At 34.9% G+C, this 16557-nt stretch overlaps 1 protein-coding gene across 3 annotated transcripts in view; it reads right to left on the minus strand.

Moving 5' to 3' along the window:
- SEPTIN7 (septin 7) overlaps positions 1-16557 on the minus strand; it is a 118326-nt gene that overhangs the window by 31134 nt on the left and 70635 nt on the right. For all 3 annotated transcript variants that reach the window (XM_086692666.1, XM_025929527.2, XM_086692661.1), the window contains exons 4-6: positions 8326-8426; positions 7366-7500; positions 1483-1600 (exon numbers count right to left, since the gene is read on the minus strand). In XM_086692666.1, coding sequence (XP_086548792.1) covers positions 1483-1600; positions 7366-7500; positions 8326-8426 — 354 coding nt within the window. The remainder of the gene's footprint in view (positions 1-1482; positions 1601-7365; positions 7501-8325; positions 8427-16557) is intronic.

Genomic DNA, 16557 nt, shown 5'->3' on the forward strand with positions numbered 1-16557 from the left:
AAAAAAAAAAAAAAAAAAAATTGGAAAGACCACAAATACACAGAGGTTAGAGAACATCCTACTAAAGAACAAATGGGTTAACCAGGAAACTAAAGAAGAAATTTTAAAAAAATACATGGAAGCAAAAGAAAATGAAAACCCAATAGTACAAATCCTTTGGGATGCAGCAAGGGCGGTCCTAAGAGGGAAGTATATTGTAATCCAGGTCTACCTCAAAAAAACAAGAAAAGCCTCAAATACACAACATAATCTTACATCTAAAGGAGCCAGAAATGGAACAGCAAATAAAGTCTAAAGCCAGCAGAAGAAAGGAAATAATAAAGATCAGAGCAGAAATAAATGATAGAGAAACAAACAAACAAACAAACTGAAAACAATAGAACAGATCAATAAAACTAAGAGTTGTTTCTTTGAAAGAATTAGTGAAATTGATAAAACCCTAGCCAGACTTATCAAAAAGAGAAAAAACCCCAAATAAATAAAATCACAAATAAAAGAGGAGAGATCACAACCAACAATTAGTATTTGAACTTAGAAAAAAGCACATTAAAAAATAAAAATGGTAGTGAATAAATGTAAAGTAAATAAACATATACTTCTAGTAGAAATACCAAATATAATAAAAATGAACTAAAACATTCCCAGAGTGTACAGATTTAGCACAACTTCAAAGCAAATCTCAACAGATTTTTGTTTTTGTAGCAGGTTGCAAGGTATTCTAAAATTCATATAGAAAAAAGTGAAAAAACAAAGGGGACTTTAAAGAAAGAGATAATAACTCTATGACCTATTTTTAAGTATTATACAAAGTAGCTGCAGTTTAAAAAATATAGCTTGGCTTAAAATAAAAAATAGGCTACTGGTATAGGAGCACAGTTCCAGAAACTCACCCTATATTTCATAAAATGTTATAATAAACCAAACACACTAAGGAAAAAGTAAACCCCTGCTTTACACAGTGTTCATCCCTTCTGGAAAATTAAATTAAAAGTTAAAGAAATGATTAAGTGCCACTTAATTCCAATAAAGCTTTAAAAACAACAACATTGGTAAGGCATTGAAACAAATATACCTATTATGAAAAAAAAAATCTGTTTTATTGGGGGGAAAGCACCATGACAAAATGGGGGAAAAAAAGAACTATAAAGTAATCATACCCTTCCAAAAAGTAATCCTCTTCCTGGAAATTTAGTCTAAAAAAATAATCCTAAAGGGTGTGGAGCAGAGTGGTGGAGGAGGCTGTAACAGAAACACCTAAAATATTTAAGTCGACAAAGGATAAGGGCACTGTGATAATGGATAATAGCTTTGAGGAGAAAACTAAGGCAAGAAATTTTAAATAGTTACTTTTAATACAGTATAAATAAATATATAATAAAGTAGCAAGACGAATACATTGTAACACATTATACTGAAAATACAAAAACTGCAAATTACATGAATGGTATGAGAAATTCAAGAGTTCAAGCTTCTTTTGCTCACCTGTTTTTTAAACTGTTGGCACTCCTCTGGAGTGAGTGTGTCTGCTTTGGCAATAAGTGGAATGATGTTCACTTTTTCATGCAAACGCTTCATAAACTCAATGTCCAATGGTTTAAGTCTGAAAGACACAATATTTAATATGACTGAATTATCAATTTGTGAGAAGAGATCATTCACATCCCCAGTGCTAAATTAAATACACTGGAACGACTTTACTTATCAGAAACACTCTCTGATGATGTACTGGGCCAGCAACAGTTAGGCCAGGTAGAACAGGACCTCACTAAGCACTGAAGTGGTTAAGAAGGCTTTGACTCCTGCCCTTGAATACGATGGTCATAGGGTTTGGGCTCTACAGAGGAATTAGGAAAACCAGAAATGCTCCTAACAGGTTTTCCTAAAATAGCCTCTATACATATTACTCAAAATTTGGGAAATCGGTTTTTTCAATAAAAACGATTGTCCTTTTTGAGTCCCATATTCCATTCTTGCTTCCAACTTTATTTCTCAGATAAAAGGCTCAAAAGGGAATCATCTTCATCATCCCTTTTTACCCAATGCAATCTGGCTGCTGCCTCCACTTGGCTGTTATACTTCCAAGAAGGTCATGAAATAGGGCACCTGGGTGGCTCAGTCGGTTAAGCATCTGACTTCAGCCCAGGTCTGATCTCACCATTCCTGAGTTCGAGTCCCCCAATGGGCTCTGTGCTGACAGCTCAGAGCCTGGAGCCTGCGGCAGATTCTGTGTTTCCTGCTCTGACCCTCCCCTACTCACACTCTGTCTCTCTCTCTCTCAAAAATGAATAAACATTTAAAAACTAATAAAAAAAAAGGGGGGGGGGGTCATGAAATACTTTCATGCTGCTAATATAATTAGCATCAATAACTCCTAAATATTGTGGTGTTTATTATTATTTTTTAAATTTACCCATTATGCAGCATTTGACATTACCCTCTCACAAGCTACTCCCTAAGGGTACTTTTAAAGATCTTCTCTGTAAGCTAGTCTCTTAAGTGTTGTATTCCTCAGAATACTCTACTAGGTCCTCTTCTCTCTTTACATTCTGTATGCTTATCATCAACCACAGTGACTTCTAACATCTTCTATAGATCTCAAATCTTCACACCCAGCCCCGATCTCACTTGTATGATCCAGTTTGTATTTACCCAGTGGAAATACCACCTGGACACCCCATTGAGGCTCCTCAAAATCAAAAGCTCATCTGAACCCCCAAATTTTCTCTCCTCTTCTGTGCAATTTTTGAGAATGGTACTACAATCCATCCAATTACTCCTGGCTGAAATCCAGGATTCCTCCCTCCTCTAATTCTCACTCCCAAAGATTCCACAAGATCTGCTGAACAAATAAATATATAACTTTGGGTCAGGCCATGAAGACCTTTGGTATGGGCTACTATTAGAATACATCCGGTTTCCCTCCAAACCATGCACACTGCAGTCAGAAAGGTCTTTCTAAACTCCAAATCTGAATGAGTCATTTCTCTGACTGAAAACCTTACTAAAGGCCAGATTCCTTGGCTAGCATGGCCTACAAGGCCTGTGAAGACATAGCCTCTCAGGCTGTTCTCATCGCTTAGCATCTGGTAGCATCTTTTGCCACCTCCTGCTTGTAATTCTCCTTTTTGAACTACCCATGATTTCTTGAAAGAACCATACTTTGATCACTGGTCATTGGCTACTGCCTCTGACTGAAACACTCTCCATTCCCATCCCCTTTCTACTTGGCTTGCCTAATCCCTATTCCTATAGGTCCTTTAGGACTTGGCTTACAATTCTCATTTCCTCTGGGAATCCATCTCCAACCTAACATCTAGTCATCTTCTAAGTGATCACAACACTTAATTTGCCAATTACGTATATTTGTTTTCCCCATCTTCTCATTAGAAGATCCTTAAGAGCAAGACCTTTGTCTCATTCATCTGTATCTCCAACACCCAGTACAGTGTCACTTGAGAAGCTGTCCAAATATCTGTTGACCAAAAAAGTAAGTTCCTGTGATTTTCTTTATGTTTTCAAATAACTCTAAATGAAAACCCAAGAAATTCCTCACATCTAGACTACAGATTAAAAATTAATATTCCATAAAAATAAATGAAGATGATGGGAGTATTCTGCTTAGAAATATCATTCTAAATTGGTATTCCTTAACCTATAAACCATGACAAAAATTGAATAAAGATCTAGTTTCATTATGAATTTTACTAACATTATAAAGAGAAAGTCCTTGTTAGAGTTCTCTTAGAGTACTATAGTTACATGTAGGTCACGTGTGTGTGTGTGTGTGTGCGTGTGTTTATAAATATATAAAGTTGGGAGGAACAGGGGCCCAGAGACTAAAGAGGTATTCCTTTTTACTAACAAGTAATAAACGATACTATACCTCTTTGTGGTAGTGACACTGACTGACAGAAAGACAGGGCTATGAAGTAGGAAGGCAGATACGGAGAAGACAACTACCTTCTATTCTAATTCTCCTTATCCTGAATCCTTTGAAATGTGATACTGGCATTCAGAGAATAGGGAACACTACAGAAAAGAGACTGTCGCTGGAATAACACTGTATTATCTATAAATAGCACTCTTATTCACAAAGGCTAACTGAAAGAACCTATCCAACTCCAAAAAATCTTAAATTTTGCTTCTTTTCATCAGTCATAACACACAACACTAAATATAAAAGCCATGGCCCAATCAATCAATCTCAGATCTATAAATTTTTACGGTTCACTTTCCAGATTCTACTCATAACAAATTTAAATTATCGTGAATACCACCTCATTAACCAGAAACAAAAGAATTCAGTTACTCTGAAATTTTAATACATCTTAAGAGCGTTTAATACAAAATATTAAAATCAAAATCTAAGTTAACAAGGCTTTACACTTAACAGTAAAACAGCACTTGCTGAATATTTATAATCTCAACTTTTAAAGAGAAAGACACTAAAAAACAACCATGACAAGGAAATTGGTAAAGTCAACTTCTTAAATATAAAACCAGGCCGAAGAACATTTAAATCAGTTTAAAAATTAAACTTTAGAAAAAAAAGGTAAAATCTTTATAAAAGCCCCGATAAAACCCTTCTGCCCTTTTAAATTAGAATACAAATTTCAGAAGCTTACAAAATGTCAACAGCAGAAAACATTTATTTTATTTTTTTTTTTTTTAAATTTTTTTTTTTTCAACGTTTATTTATTTTTGCGACAGAGAGAGACAGAGCATGAACGGGGGAGGGGCAGAGAGAGAGGGAGACACAGAATCGGAAACAGGCTCCAGGCTCTGAGCCATCAGCCCAGAGCCTGACGCGGGGCTCGAACTCACGGACCGCGAGATCGTGACCTGGCTGAAGTCGGACGCTTAACCGACTGCGCCACCCAGGCGCCCCAGCAGAAAACATTTAATTCACATGTAGATTACATTCTGGTTGAAATTTTTCCTCTGTCCATTTAGTTTTATTTCAGGTCATCTTTTCCAAGAAATTTAGTTTTTAAATGTTGTTTTTAAACAATGGAAAGTCCTTTATAGAATTTCTAGAAGATAAACCCATATTAGAGGGGGAAAACTATTGAACCTCAAAGCCTATAGCAAAATAAATAAAATGACTACAGGGTAAATGACAAATATTTAATATACACATACATATATTTCTTAGGGAAAAAAAAAACCTTCCATATAAAACTCACTGAATGAAACTGACTTTTTTAAGTGGCAATCAATATTCAAAAGGGTAAAAATACCATTTTAAAATTCAAGTTCCAAGTCAGTTTTTAAACTTAATAGCAACTACCAGTCGTTTAGTGACGATACTTGGTGGGGTGAGGTGGGGAACACTGAAAATACAATGTTGGACCGATTTATAATTACTCCACAACAGGACCTCTCCAAAAAGGACTACCCAGATAAGACAGAAAGGCCCTGATTCATCTCTCAGACTGCCTACAATTTTAGTCTGTAGTGAGCAGATCAGGAATTCTCTACATAAAATTCAGTGTTTTATTCTTTAACTTAATACACAGTAGCACCTACCAATGGGCAAAACTTTGTTCCATGTCTAAAAATAGTTAAGATGAGAAACTATTCAAAAGCACATTTTTACACCTAGAAAATAAAAATTTTGAACTCCCATCCCTTGTGACAAATATGAAATGGCCCAAAGCTACCACACATTGTTTGAATCATTAAAAAAAAAAAAAATTTTTTTTAATCTCATTTCCCATGCAATTTTAAGAAATGTACTTTCCCCCAGAGATAGAAGGAATGTGGTTTCATGAGAATTACTAAATCTTGGAGAGAGTCCAAAAGATCTAAAATAATAAAACTGGATATAAACTGACAAATTTCTACTGACTAAACTGCAGATTAAAAAAATGAAAATAAATAAATAAAAGTTAAGATTTTACTCTGTTGTCTTCTAGGAAAAAGCCCTAGCAAGTTAACTAGAATGAATAAAAAATAAATTAATTAATACATATATCAGGAAGAAGTTAGCAAGTACTCAAGAAAAGCTATACAGGGTGTTAGTTTTTACAAAATTTTTTTGAACGCTCATTTTTGAGAGACAGAGACACATAGTGTGAACAGGGGAGGGATTAGAGAGAGAGGGAGACACAGAATCTGAAGCAGGCTCCAGACTCTGAGCTATAGCACAGAGCCCAATGGGGGCTTGAACTCACAAACCGCGAGATCATGACCTGAGCCGAAGCTGGATGCTTAACTGACTGAACCACCCAGGTGCCCGTGTGTTATGTTTTTGAGATTTTTTTTTTAAGCCTTTTAAGTTGATGAATCAATTTTATACAATATGTAAACCTCAAAGAACACTATAGAAGAATATTAGAAATTAAAAAAAGAAACATTTGTCACTATAATCTGACAGTGCAAAAATGGTAAACTACATGATTCAGACTTGTTGCTCAACCACGATAGTGATAATGGGCATTATTAGCCTTTCTAGGAAAAAGATCGAGAAAGAAGCAGAAAAGGGAAGACAGGTACTCTCATGAAGCAACTGGTTTATACGACTGTAACCTGGGTGTTAGATGATGTAATCCTATTTAGTCTGATGCTGTATAATATCCCAGTTCCTTCTGGTAGAGAGATAGTGGCTCTGATCATCAGGTGGCTGAGCTATACAGAGTCATCTATCTAAAGAAAAAGATTGAAGAAGAGTAATTACAAACATCTGCAGTTGACAGTGACATATATATCTACTCAGATGACACAGGAAGTACAAACAATAAAAAAAGGAATACAAGCTAGCCATATTAACAAAAATAATCAGATCAGATGAATATAAGACACTTACACCTTAACTCCTAATAAGAGTAGCACTGATGATATGAAACTTAAACAATATGATTGTGATAGCTAAGGTGAAACACAAGCCAAAGAAATTTAGCGAAGAAAGAAATGGCACACTAAGAACTTTGGTACTTAACCTTTCTTGTAATCTTTTCTATCAGATTCATAGTAAAAACATCTTTGCATCTTTGAAGTTTCTTAAAATTTGTGTAAGCTAATTTTTATAGCTGTTTCCCCTTATTTGGTAGTTCAATTTGTGGTAGAGTGGTCAAAAGGAAGCTAAATTAGCCACATTGAAACATTAAACCATGATGGAAACACTGCTCCTTATGAACAGGTTAAAAAAAAAAAAAAAAAAAAAAAAAGCCTACGCATGAAGGTTACTATTAACTTATCTAGGACTTACAACGTGTTTTTTATAAGCCATTTTTGTATAGAATTAGGGATTTTACAACTGATATATTTAAATGTACTCCACAGAGATATGGATAACTAAAATATATCCCCAAAGTTCAGTCATAATAAACAACAGCAGATTATCAGAAGTATCAAGGTACTGACCCATGTCCTGAAGGAGCAATGAAGTATAAACAACACTGCACCCTGTTATCAGGCATCTGACGTCTGTTCACTCGAGATTCTGCATTTAGGTAGTCCTCAAATTTACTATCAATGTAGTCAATAACAGGCTGCCAGCTACAAAAAGCAGATAAATAAAATAATTAAGTTGCAATTCTACATATGAATGTACAACTGAGGACTGCTACAGTAATCAATATTTTTAAATAGGCAAAACCAATCAAACCAGTGGAAGATATCTCAAATTATTCTACATACACTGATTCAAAAACAAGTAGTTATCACCTTGGATAAATCTTGATTCATTATTTCTGAACTTTCCAAATGGAAAAAAATTAATTATTTAGCATCAAAACACAACCAAATTATGTTATCTGCATTAAGTACAGAGGTTTTTATTTCAAATTAAAAGATTAAGTTATACAAAAACTTCATGATGAACTTATTTGTTTTAAAAGTTAACAGAAATTTACTTCAAAAACAAAGAAAAATATTGTTTATAATATACTATTTCTAAATAGAATGCCATGGATGTTTTCTTAACTTATGACTTATGGAGAAATGGAACATTTAAAATCAGATTTAAATTAGGATGGGATAGAAAATAATATATACAATAAGTGGATAAAATTATAGAAGAAAATGAAGTTTTAACTTCCTTATAATGAGAATTCTTGTATCCATGTTGCTTTAGAATTTGTCTTCAAAATAATTCTATGATAGGTATTACCTCCATTTTATAGAAAAGGAAATCAGTTCAAAGAAATTAAGTAACATTGTCAAGTAAGTGGCAAAGTTGGTGTAAGAACTCAAGTCATATCACTAGAAAGTTCAGTGACCTCTGCTAAGATGAGAAGTTTAAAAATCTTAAGCAGAAAAAAGTCTAACCACCGATACCCAAAATGCAATCAATATAAAGCAGTGATGATAAACCCTTCTTACCAATTACTATTATCCACTGCATCTCCAAATCCTGGCGTATCAACTATTGTGAGCAGCAACTGAACACCACCTTCTTTGATTAAAACTTTGGACTGTTCCACCTGTAAGAATTATTGGCACAGATATTAATACCATATATTACACCTGTGGTTTCCTACAAGGTAAGAAGCAGGGAGATGAGCATTAATCAAAACCAACTGGGAAATTTTCTGCAAACTAAATCTACCCACATTTTCTTCAAAATCAATTATTGTGGATTGAGAAATCCTGGTTACTTAAAAGAAAGGCACATATGTAAGTAGTGGGTTTATGGCTTATAGTTGACATAAAGAAGGAAAATGGGAACTGATAAAATAGTAATAGTCACTAAAGCCACACAATGCCTATATGATCTAATGTGTGTCTAACAACACAAACAATATGCTTAAATGATTCAGTAATTCATAGAAATCAAATGCAATTAACCAAAAAGTACATCTAATCTACCATTTACAGTAAATGCTTTTCTGAACTATTTCCATCTAGTTTGGTCCAAACCAATTACTCAAGTGAACTTAATTACATTCCCAAACCTTTCTCAGTATGGCCATAATTATTTACACTTGTGTTTATGTTATGGCTAAGATCCAACTCTCTTCTCAAATGTTATATTTCACATTTATACCAAAGTGATCAGCAAAGGTCCAGGCACTGAAAAAAAACAAAAAATCCTACCACCTCTGATTAAAATCTTTGGTTCTCTTTACAATTTGTAAGAATGTTCTATTTGAGAAAGGGTATTAGACTTGAACAATAACAACAATTCCTCCTACAATCTAAGATTTTCTGTAACCCCAAACTCTGCATCAGAACATGTAAGTCATTCATCTTGGGCATATGCTGCTGCTAGATAAAGTAAACATGGATTTAAACAGAAAAGGGGAATAATGACCCCAGAAAAACACAGGCTTTCATCTGATGCATACTTTTATTATTTTTTTAAATTTAATTTTATTTATCTTTTTAGAGAGAGAGCATGCACATACACAAGTGGGGGAGAGGGGGAGCGAAGGGGGGAGAGAGAGAGAGAGAAAGAGAGAGACAGAGAAAGAGAGAATCTTAAGCAGGTTCCAAGCTCAGCACAGAGACCAACATAGAGCTCGATCCCACAGCCCTGAGATGATGAACTGAGCCAAAATCAAGAGTCAGACGCTCAACTGACTGAGCCACCCAGGCACCCCTCAATGTACATTTACATCAAGGGCTTACTAGGACTAGAGGCTCTAGGTACGTTGGTAGGCTAATTTAAGAGGGAAGAATTAGATTCAAACTTTAAATATTAGTTGCCATAAGACGGTATGAATTAAGTACTTCTAGACTTAAGGAAAAAATGTAATCATCAATATGTGAAAAGCAACTTCAACTATTTATGTCTGCTAACAGAGTATGGAAAGGAAAATTTCTAATTTCTAGGTAGAAAAAGTTGGGTGTACCTTTCAGGCTTACAGAAATGATGTCTTTCCATTCCCTTTTGACATGTTCTTTCAGAGGCTGGCTGAGGTATGAAGAGACCAAGGAACTGAGACTAAGACTACTGGGTAGGAAAGTCTGTAGCAGCACTGTCCAATAGAACCTTCTGAGATGATGCAAATGTTCTGTACCCTCACTGTCCAATACATTAGATGCTTGCCCATGTGGCTACTTAGCCCTTGAAACGTGAATAGAGCAACTGAGGAGCTGAATGTTTATTTAATTTGAATTAGCTTAAATAGCCACACGTAGCTTAGTGACACTGGATTGGACAGTGCAGGTCGATAGCAATCAAGTTATTTTGTTAAAAAAAAATCATGTAAAAAAAACTGTTAACACTGAAAACACTGCCTGAGATTTGGATATGCATGTCTATGGAGGGACTTCTAATCTTTTAGACAAATAAGAGGCAAAGGTCTTATCTTTTATACCAATGCTCTTTACTAAATTGCTTTAATCCTTGTAGAACTATTGGTGAAAATTTTGAACATCCCAAATGTATTTATTTATCTACCAAATATATACAATTGGAAATCTGTTAATAAGTATTAACAGTATTAATTCTCTCTAGATTAAAAAAGTAAACATCAATAAATAGGGTTCTTAATGCTTTCTGACCATTTTCAGTACCAACAATGGATGTGCATTGCATAGGAGACCACTGTTTCATACCACATAGCTAAGATAATACCAGTAGTCTCATACCAGGTTACTCTTATGAGGAAGGCAAAATGAGGAAATAATCAGACTCATCAGTGTTAGATTATCAAAACTAAAAAAAAAAAAAAAAAAAAAAAAAAAAAAAAAGATGTGTTATGTGGCTTACAAAGTTCATATCTTATAAAAATAAAAAATGGTTGTCCTCTAGTTAAAGGACAATCTAGTTATTTGTCATTATATAAATTTTTTTTTAAAGGACAATCTGGTCAAATGCAACATCTTGATATATCTTGAATTGGCTTCCCTCTCCGTCATAAAAATAAGCTATTCATTAATGGTCACTGAAGCAGAACTACCCAAAGAAATCATACTACCCTTTACTTAACAATTCTTTTAAATGACATAGTACTATATATTAGAAATTGATGCAGGATATAATTGTTCTACATGAATCATCTCCCCAATTTTACCCCAAACCACTTTTGGTTCCCTTGTTACTAAGCAAAGGCCATTTCTATCTTCAGTAATAGGTTGTATACTAATCACACACCATACCAGCTTGTATTTTAAGACCGTTGTTTCCTTTTTATTTTTATAATCAGTTTAACAACTTAATTGTTTATGGACGTAAGAAAAATTAAGATCTGTACTTTAAAGAGTCTGTTTATAAAAGCCACTTTTCTGGCCTATGAAATTCTTTGTATCCATACATGGTCAAATACAAAGAAGGCAACATATGGAAGAGATCCAGAAAACATAACTGTAAACTAGTGCCATTCACAGGATCTGACTGTATCCTATCATCTGGTTTTGCAAGTATCCTCGTGGGATCCATGGAAAACAAATTAGTTCAAGTTCAGGAATTTCAAACTTTTCTTAAGAAATCTATTCCAAATGGCCATTTTCCCATGCACTTTACTTAAGCAGGTCACATAAGCATATTTTATGGCATCACTCAAAAGTTCTCTAACATTAAATGCATAATTTAATGCTGAAGGAATGAATCAAGGGCATTTTCAATTATGTTTCTTTCTGAAAAATAAAACTAAAGCCCATTATATTGTTTATGTATAATTAATTTACTGAGGCCTCTTTTGGACTCCTAACTCCCAGAAATGTAAGGCACTCTTTTTTCTAATATTGTTCAGTTTTCCAATCTGAGGGGAAAAAAACAACAACGACAAACTCAAACCTTCAGTGTTTCCATAGCTTCATTTCTTTCATTTTTAAAAGACTGTTAAATAACTGAAGTTTTCTAACCAATGTTTAAGAGCTATTTGTTAAGGTAAATAAAAAGTGTTACTCAATTAACTGTATTAAATTTCAAGGAGAGGGTTAAAATTTTGTCAGGAGTTACCTCTATACCTAAACTTGCTCAGGAGGTGGCATTACAGCCAAAGCTCTGCAGAGACGTGGAACAAGAGACTTAAACAGCCTGAGATACTCCACTTACTCAAACACAAACACTACCTACTCTATTTAATGGCCGAGAAGATAAGTATCATCTTAGATACTTCATTATGTTCCACAAGAAACTAAGAGGCAATGACCAATAGTAGAATAGTTATGCCTAAAGACTACTTCTCATCAAGACCCAAACCTAGTTTATTAATAAAGTTGATCCAAAGATTCGAATTCTGCCTGCTACACTAAATCACTACACCTCAATCCCCTGCACCTCCTTAAATTGAGATCTTAAATGTCTTGTCCTTTTCATTTTCTATTAGCAAACCCCCTCCTAAACCCTTTATTTCTTTTTCTTTTCCAGCCCAGATATCTTTGTTACACAAAATTTATGAACTTCAATTTGACAGGAATTTCCCTGCTATCCAATGATGCTTTTATGTGCTCACTAGTCCCATGCCTCTTTCATTTCCCAGAATGGCTCTTCTCTAGCTCTACGTTACTATCTCTCCAACCACGCTCAGCAAAGTACCTCATCTGTAGATGAAGACAAGAGCATCCTCAATTTGTTTGATGCAACAGTCTTTCCTTCTGTTCCGATGAACAGATCCCTTTCTTCCTGAGGCTTATTTCTCAATATATACCAGGGATGTGATCACTCCATTTCAGAGTCATGTTGACAACCATTTAGACTATTTCCAGTTTATTTTCAACCTCTCATCTCTTAGGGATTGATTCTCCATTGGATATAAACATTCTCAGGTCTTTTTTGGAAATAAAAACCAAACAACTCTCTCAGTACCCTACACTCAACCTCCAGGTAATCCCTCTTGTCCTTTTCTTCACAGCCATCCCACCTTCACGACCCCATTTACTATCCCTTTTCAATCCACTGCCATCTTGCCCTCCATTCCTACTACTTCACTAAAATCTACCTTGCCAAGGTAACCTCTATAACACATTACAGCAGCAATAGTCTCACTAAATCATGTGATTGCGAGATCGTTAAGAAATTTGATCGTGTCCATCATCACTGTAGCCCCCAAACCTGGAGTAAGATATTCAAATGTCTGTCCCGTGAATACTTTAAAAAACTATCAATATTGGACCAACACCAACAAGAGAGTTTCCTAATTGGGCTTTATAAAGATGTCTCAAGGAGTCTATAAAATGTTATCCTAGGGATAGGATAGGATTCATTGCTTTCACCTGTTTTCACCTCTAAAATTTTTGTAGCCATTTAATTTGCAATAGTGATTTTTAGGACTTTCCAAACCAAGAAAAACAAGGGTTTTTTAAGTTTATTTGAGAGACAGTGTATGCACACACACTTGAGTGGGTTGAGGGGAGAGAGACAGAATGAGAATGAATGAATCCCAACCAGGCTCCACACTGTCAGCACAGAGCCCATGGGGCTTGATCTCACAAATCGCAAGATCAGGACCTGAGCTGAAATTAAGAGTCAGATGCTTAACTGACTGAGCCACCCAGGCACCCCAAGAAAAAAGTTTTAATTTTCTTAATGTTTATTTTTGAGAGAGAGAGAGAGAGAGAGAGAGAGAGAGATTGATTGATTGATTGCGAGCAGGGGAGGAGCAGAGAAAGAGGGAGACACAGAATCTGAAGCAGTCTCCAGGCTCTGAGCTGTCAGCCCAGAGCCCGATGTGGAGCTCAAACTCACAAACCACAAGATCATGACCTGAGTGGAAGTAGCCACTTAACTGAATGAGCCACCCAGGCACCCCCCGCCCCAAGAAAAAAATTTTAAAGGGGACCAATATAAGGTTGCCAACTAAGAACTTAAAAAAAAAAAAAAAAAAAAACTAACACTCTCATTTCACAAAACAAACTAGAACTGATTTAGTCCCAGAATAAAGGGCAGTTTTTCCCTCGGAGATAGCTGGCAACCTTTCAACTGACTTGACATATGGTCCAAAAATTTTCAAATATAACAATATTATAAAAGTTACTACTGTACATGCATCACTGTATGTAATATTTTTCTTAAAACTTTGTTAATCTAAGGACCTATATTTGAGATTGGAACATGAAGTGGAACAAGCATTCAATTTTTTCTATCACTTCATCTTAATCAGTCTATTAACAAAAAAATATATGAATAAAAACAGAAAATATGGTACTATTTCATTCAATGTGAAATATTCTGAAAGAACTAAGGATAAACAGTACCCTCTCTAAAATCTTCCCAGAAATACAGGATGAAATCAGTCTGTATCAGGCTAGAAAGACTACAGAGCACTCATTCTCAAAGCGTAGTATCCTGACTGGCAGCTGCATAGTCTGGAAACTTATTAGAAATATGAATTCTCTGAGTCCTGCCTCAAACCCACTAAAGAGCAAACTCTGGGGAGAGGGACTCAGTAAGCTGTTTTAGCAAGTCTTCCAGTGATGGACTCTCAAGTCTGGAAACCACTGGTATAAAGAACTCTGGAACTAGAGTGTTGGCTCACATTTGGAGCTGCAGAGCCAGAGTCCCGAGGCTCACGACAGCACACTGGGAATCAATCCCAAAGGACTTCTATTTAATACTGAAAACTTCATTCAAATCAGAACCTTTGATACAGAGGAAGCTCAGAACCATCTCTCTGTCCAATGTAGACAGCTTCTCCTTCATTCCAAGACTGCAAATGTGAAGGAATTTCTTATTAATGATACAAGTCTCTTATAAGTAAAAAATACTCAGGGAGGAGATTATGAGATCATGGTCTTTATTAAAATTTCACTCCCTATTTGGCTACATCACAGGATTTTTCTTTTTGTCTTTTTTTTTTTTTTTTTTTTTTTTGACAGTTGGAAGTGGTCCAGACAGCTTTCAGGTCAGGGAAATTGTAGACATTTGTTTTTTGAAACTCATGATTTTATGTTTCTCCTGGTCTTAAATGTCTGGGCCGAGATGTAATACTTCTGACCAGTCTCCAATGAAAGAATTTATGAGCTTCCAAAGGAGATTATCTGCTACATTTTTGGACTTGGTGAAGAGTCAGTCAACTGTAAAAGAAAACTATATTCTATTTTCTAAATCCACTGAATGACTCAGAACATGTTATGTTCTCTCCTGGGTAAGTGAAGAAAAGAGTTTAGAGGATCTTGAACTTGTTTCCAGTATATCAAGGAATACTTCCATGGTGCAGTCAGGAAAGGGTACTTCTCTCGGATTCTAGTGAGAATCCATCTAGTTCTCAGATGTTATAGGTCTTACTTTTGGTAAAAAGGAAATTCAATAGTAGTACACAGTACTTTGTTTTAAAAATCTTACTATAGATACTCTCAAGCCTTGATTACTCTTTTGTTTTCAGAGAGAGACAGAGAGAGAGTTGGGAAGATGTTCACAATAGAAAAGAACACTTTCAAAATGTTACCTTAAGAGAAAGTAAAGTGAGTTTAACCAGAATTATTTTGGAGACAGGCAAATGTAAAAAGAATTCTAACAAAGCGCCTCTCGCACTGTCTTTAACAGATGCTGGCCTGAGAGAAATTATCCTGAATGTATGAAATATAAGGGACAATTATCTAGATAAGAAACTCCTCCAAATCAAAGAGAAAAAGATAGGAAATTTTAAGATGGTCAAAACACTTCAATGAAATCTGAAGTTAATAAGTACAGAAGACATGTTCAATCTTATATGAAAGCAAATTAACTGAAACAATAAAATACCTTTATATTAATATGCACAGACACACAATAGAAATGAGTCCCTAGGTCCACTAAAACAATGTACAAAAATATTCATATTGGTAAAAACAAAAATAAAAAAGAAAGAAAACCCAAATGCTTACCTACAATAGAATATAATCTGAGATATATTCATACAATGGTACATTATACAACAATGAAAACTACAGTACACAACATGGACAAATACCACAGATATAGTCTTCAGTGAAAAAAATCAGACACAAAAGAGTATAGCATCTAAATGAAATTCAAGAACAGGCAAAATTAATCTATGGAAACAGAAGTCAGAAAGCTATTTATATTTGGGGTTTGGTGTAATACTGAGAGGCACAAGGAAGTCTTCTGGGGTGCTAGAAATGTACTATAATATCTTAATCTAGGTGGTAATTACCTGGATATATGGATACATATACAAAAGTTCATCAAGCTTTAAGTTAAAATTTATGCCTTTTTGTGTAAAGCCACATATTAATTTAATAATTTTTAAAAATTCTGCTCAAGAAAAAAATGAAAATAACCAACAAAACTTAAAAAAAAAATTGTCAAATTGGGGCGCCTGGGTGGGTCAGCTGGTTAAGCGTCTGCCTTCGGCTCGGGTCATGATCTCCTGATTTGTGAGTTCGGGCCAGCTTCAGGCTCTGTGCAGACAGCTCAGAACCTGGAGCCTGTTTTGGATTCTGTGTCTCCCCCTCTCTCTGCCTCTCCTCCGCTCGCACTCTGTCTCTCTCTGTCTCGCTCTCTCAAAGATAAATAAACATTGAAAAAATTTTTTAAAAAACAATAAAATAATTGTCAAATTAAAAACCTCAAAAATTCTCAAATTTAAAATTATTTTACTTTTTCTAAATAGTGATTTATAAAACATCATGAACCAAGAAGAAAAGATTAACAAAACTTCAAAGATCCTGAAGTTCAAAATATCCCAACTAAACACTAAGTCATATACATTTTTTAAATTGTTT

This window comes from Puma concolor, chromosome A2 (genome assembly GCF_028749965.1).
Source record: "Puma concolor isolate L17-30 chromosome A2, mPumCon1.1.hap2, whole genome shotgun sequence".
Taxonomy (NCBI): domain Eukaryota; kingdom Metazoa; phylum Chordata; class Mammalia; order Carnivora; family Felidae; genus Puma; species Puma concolor.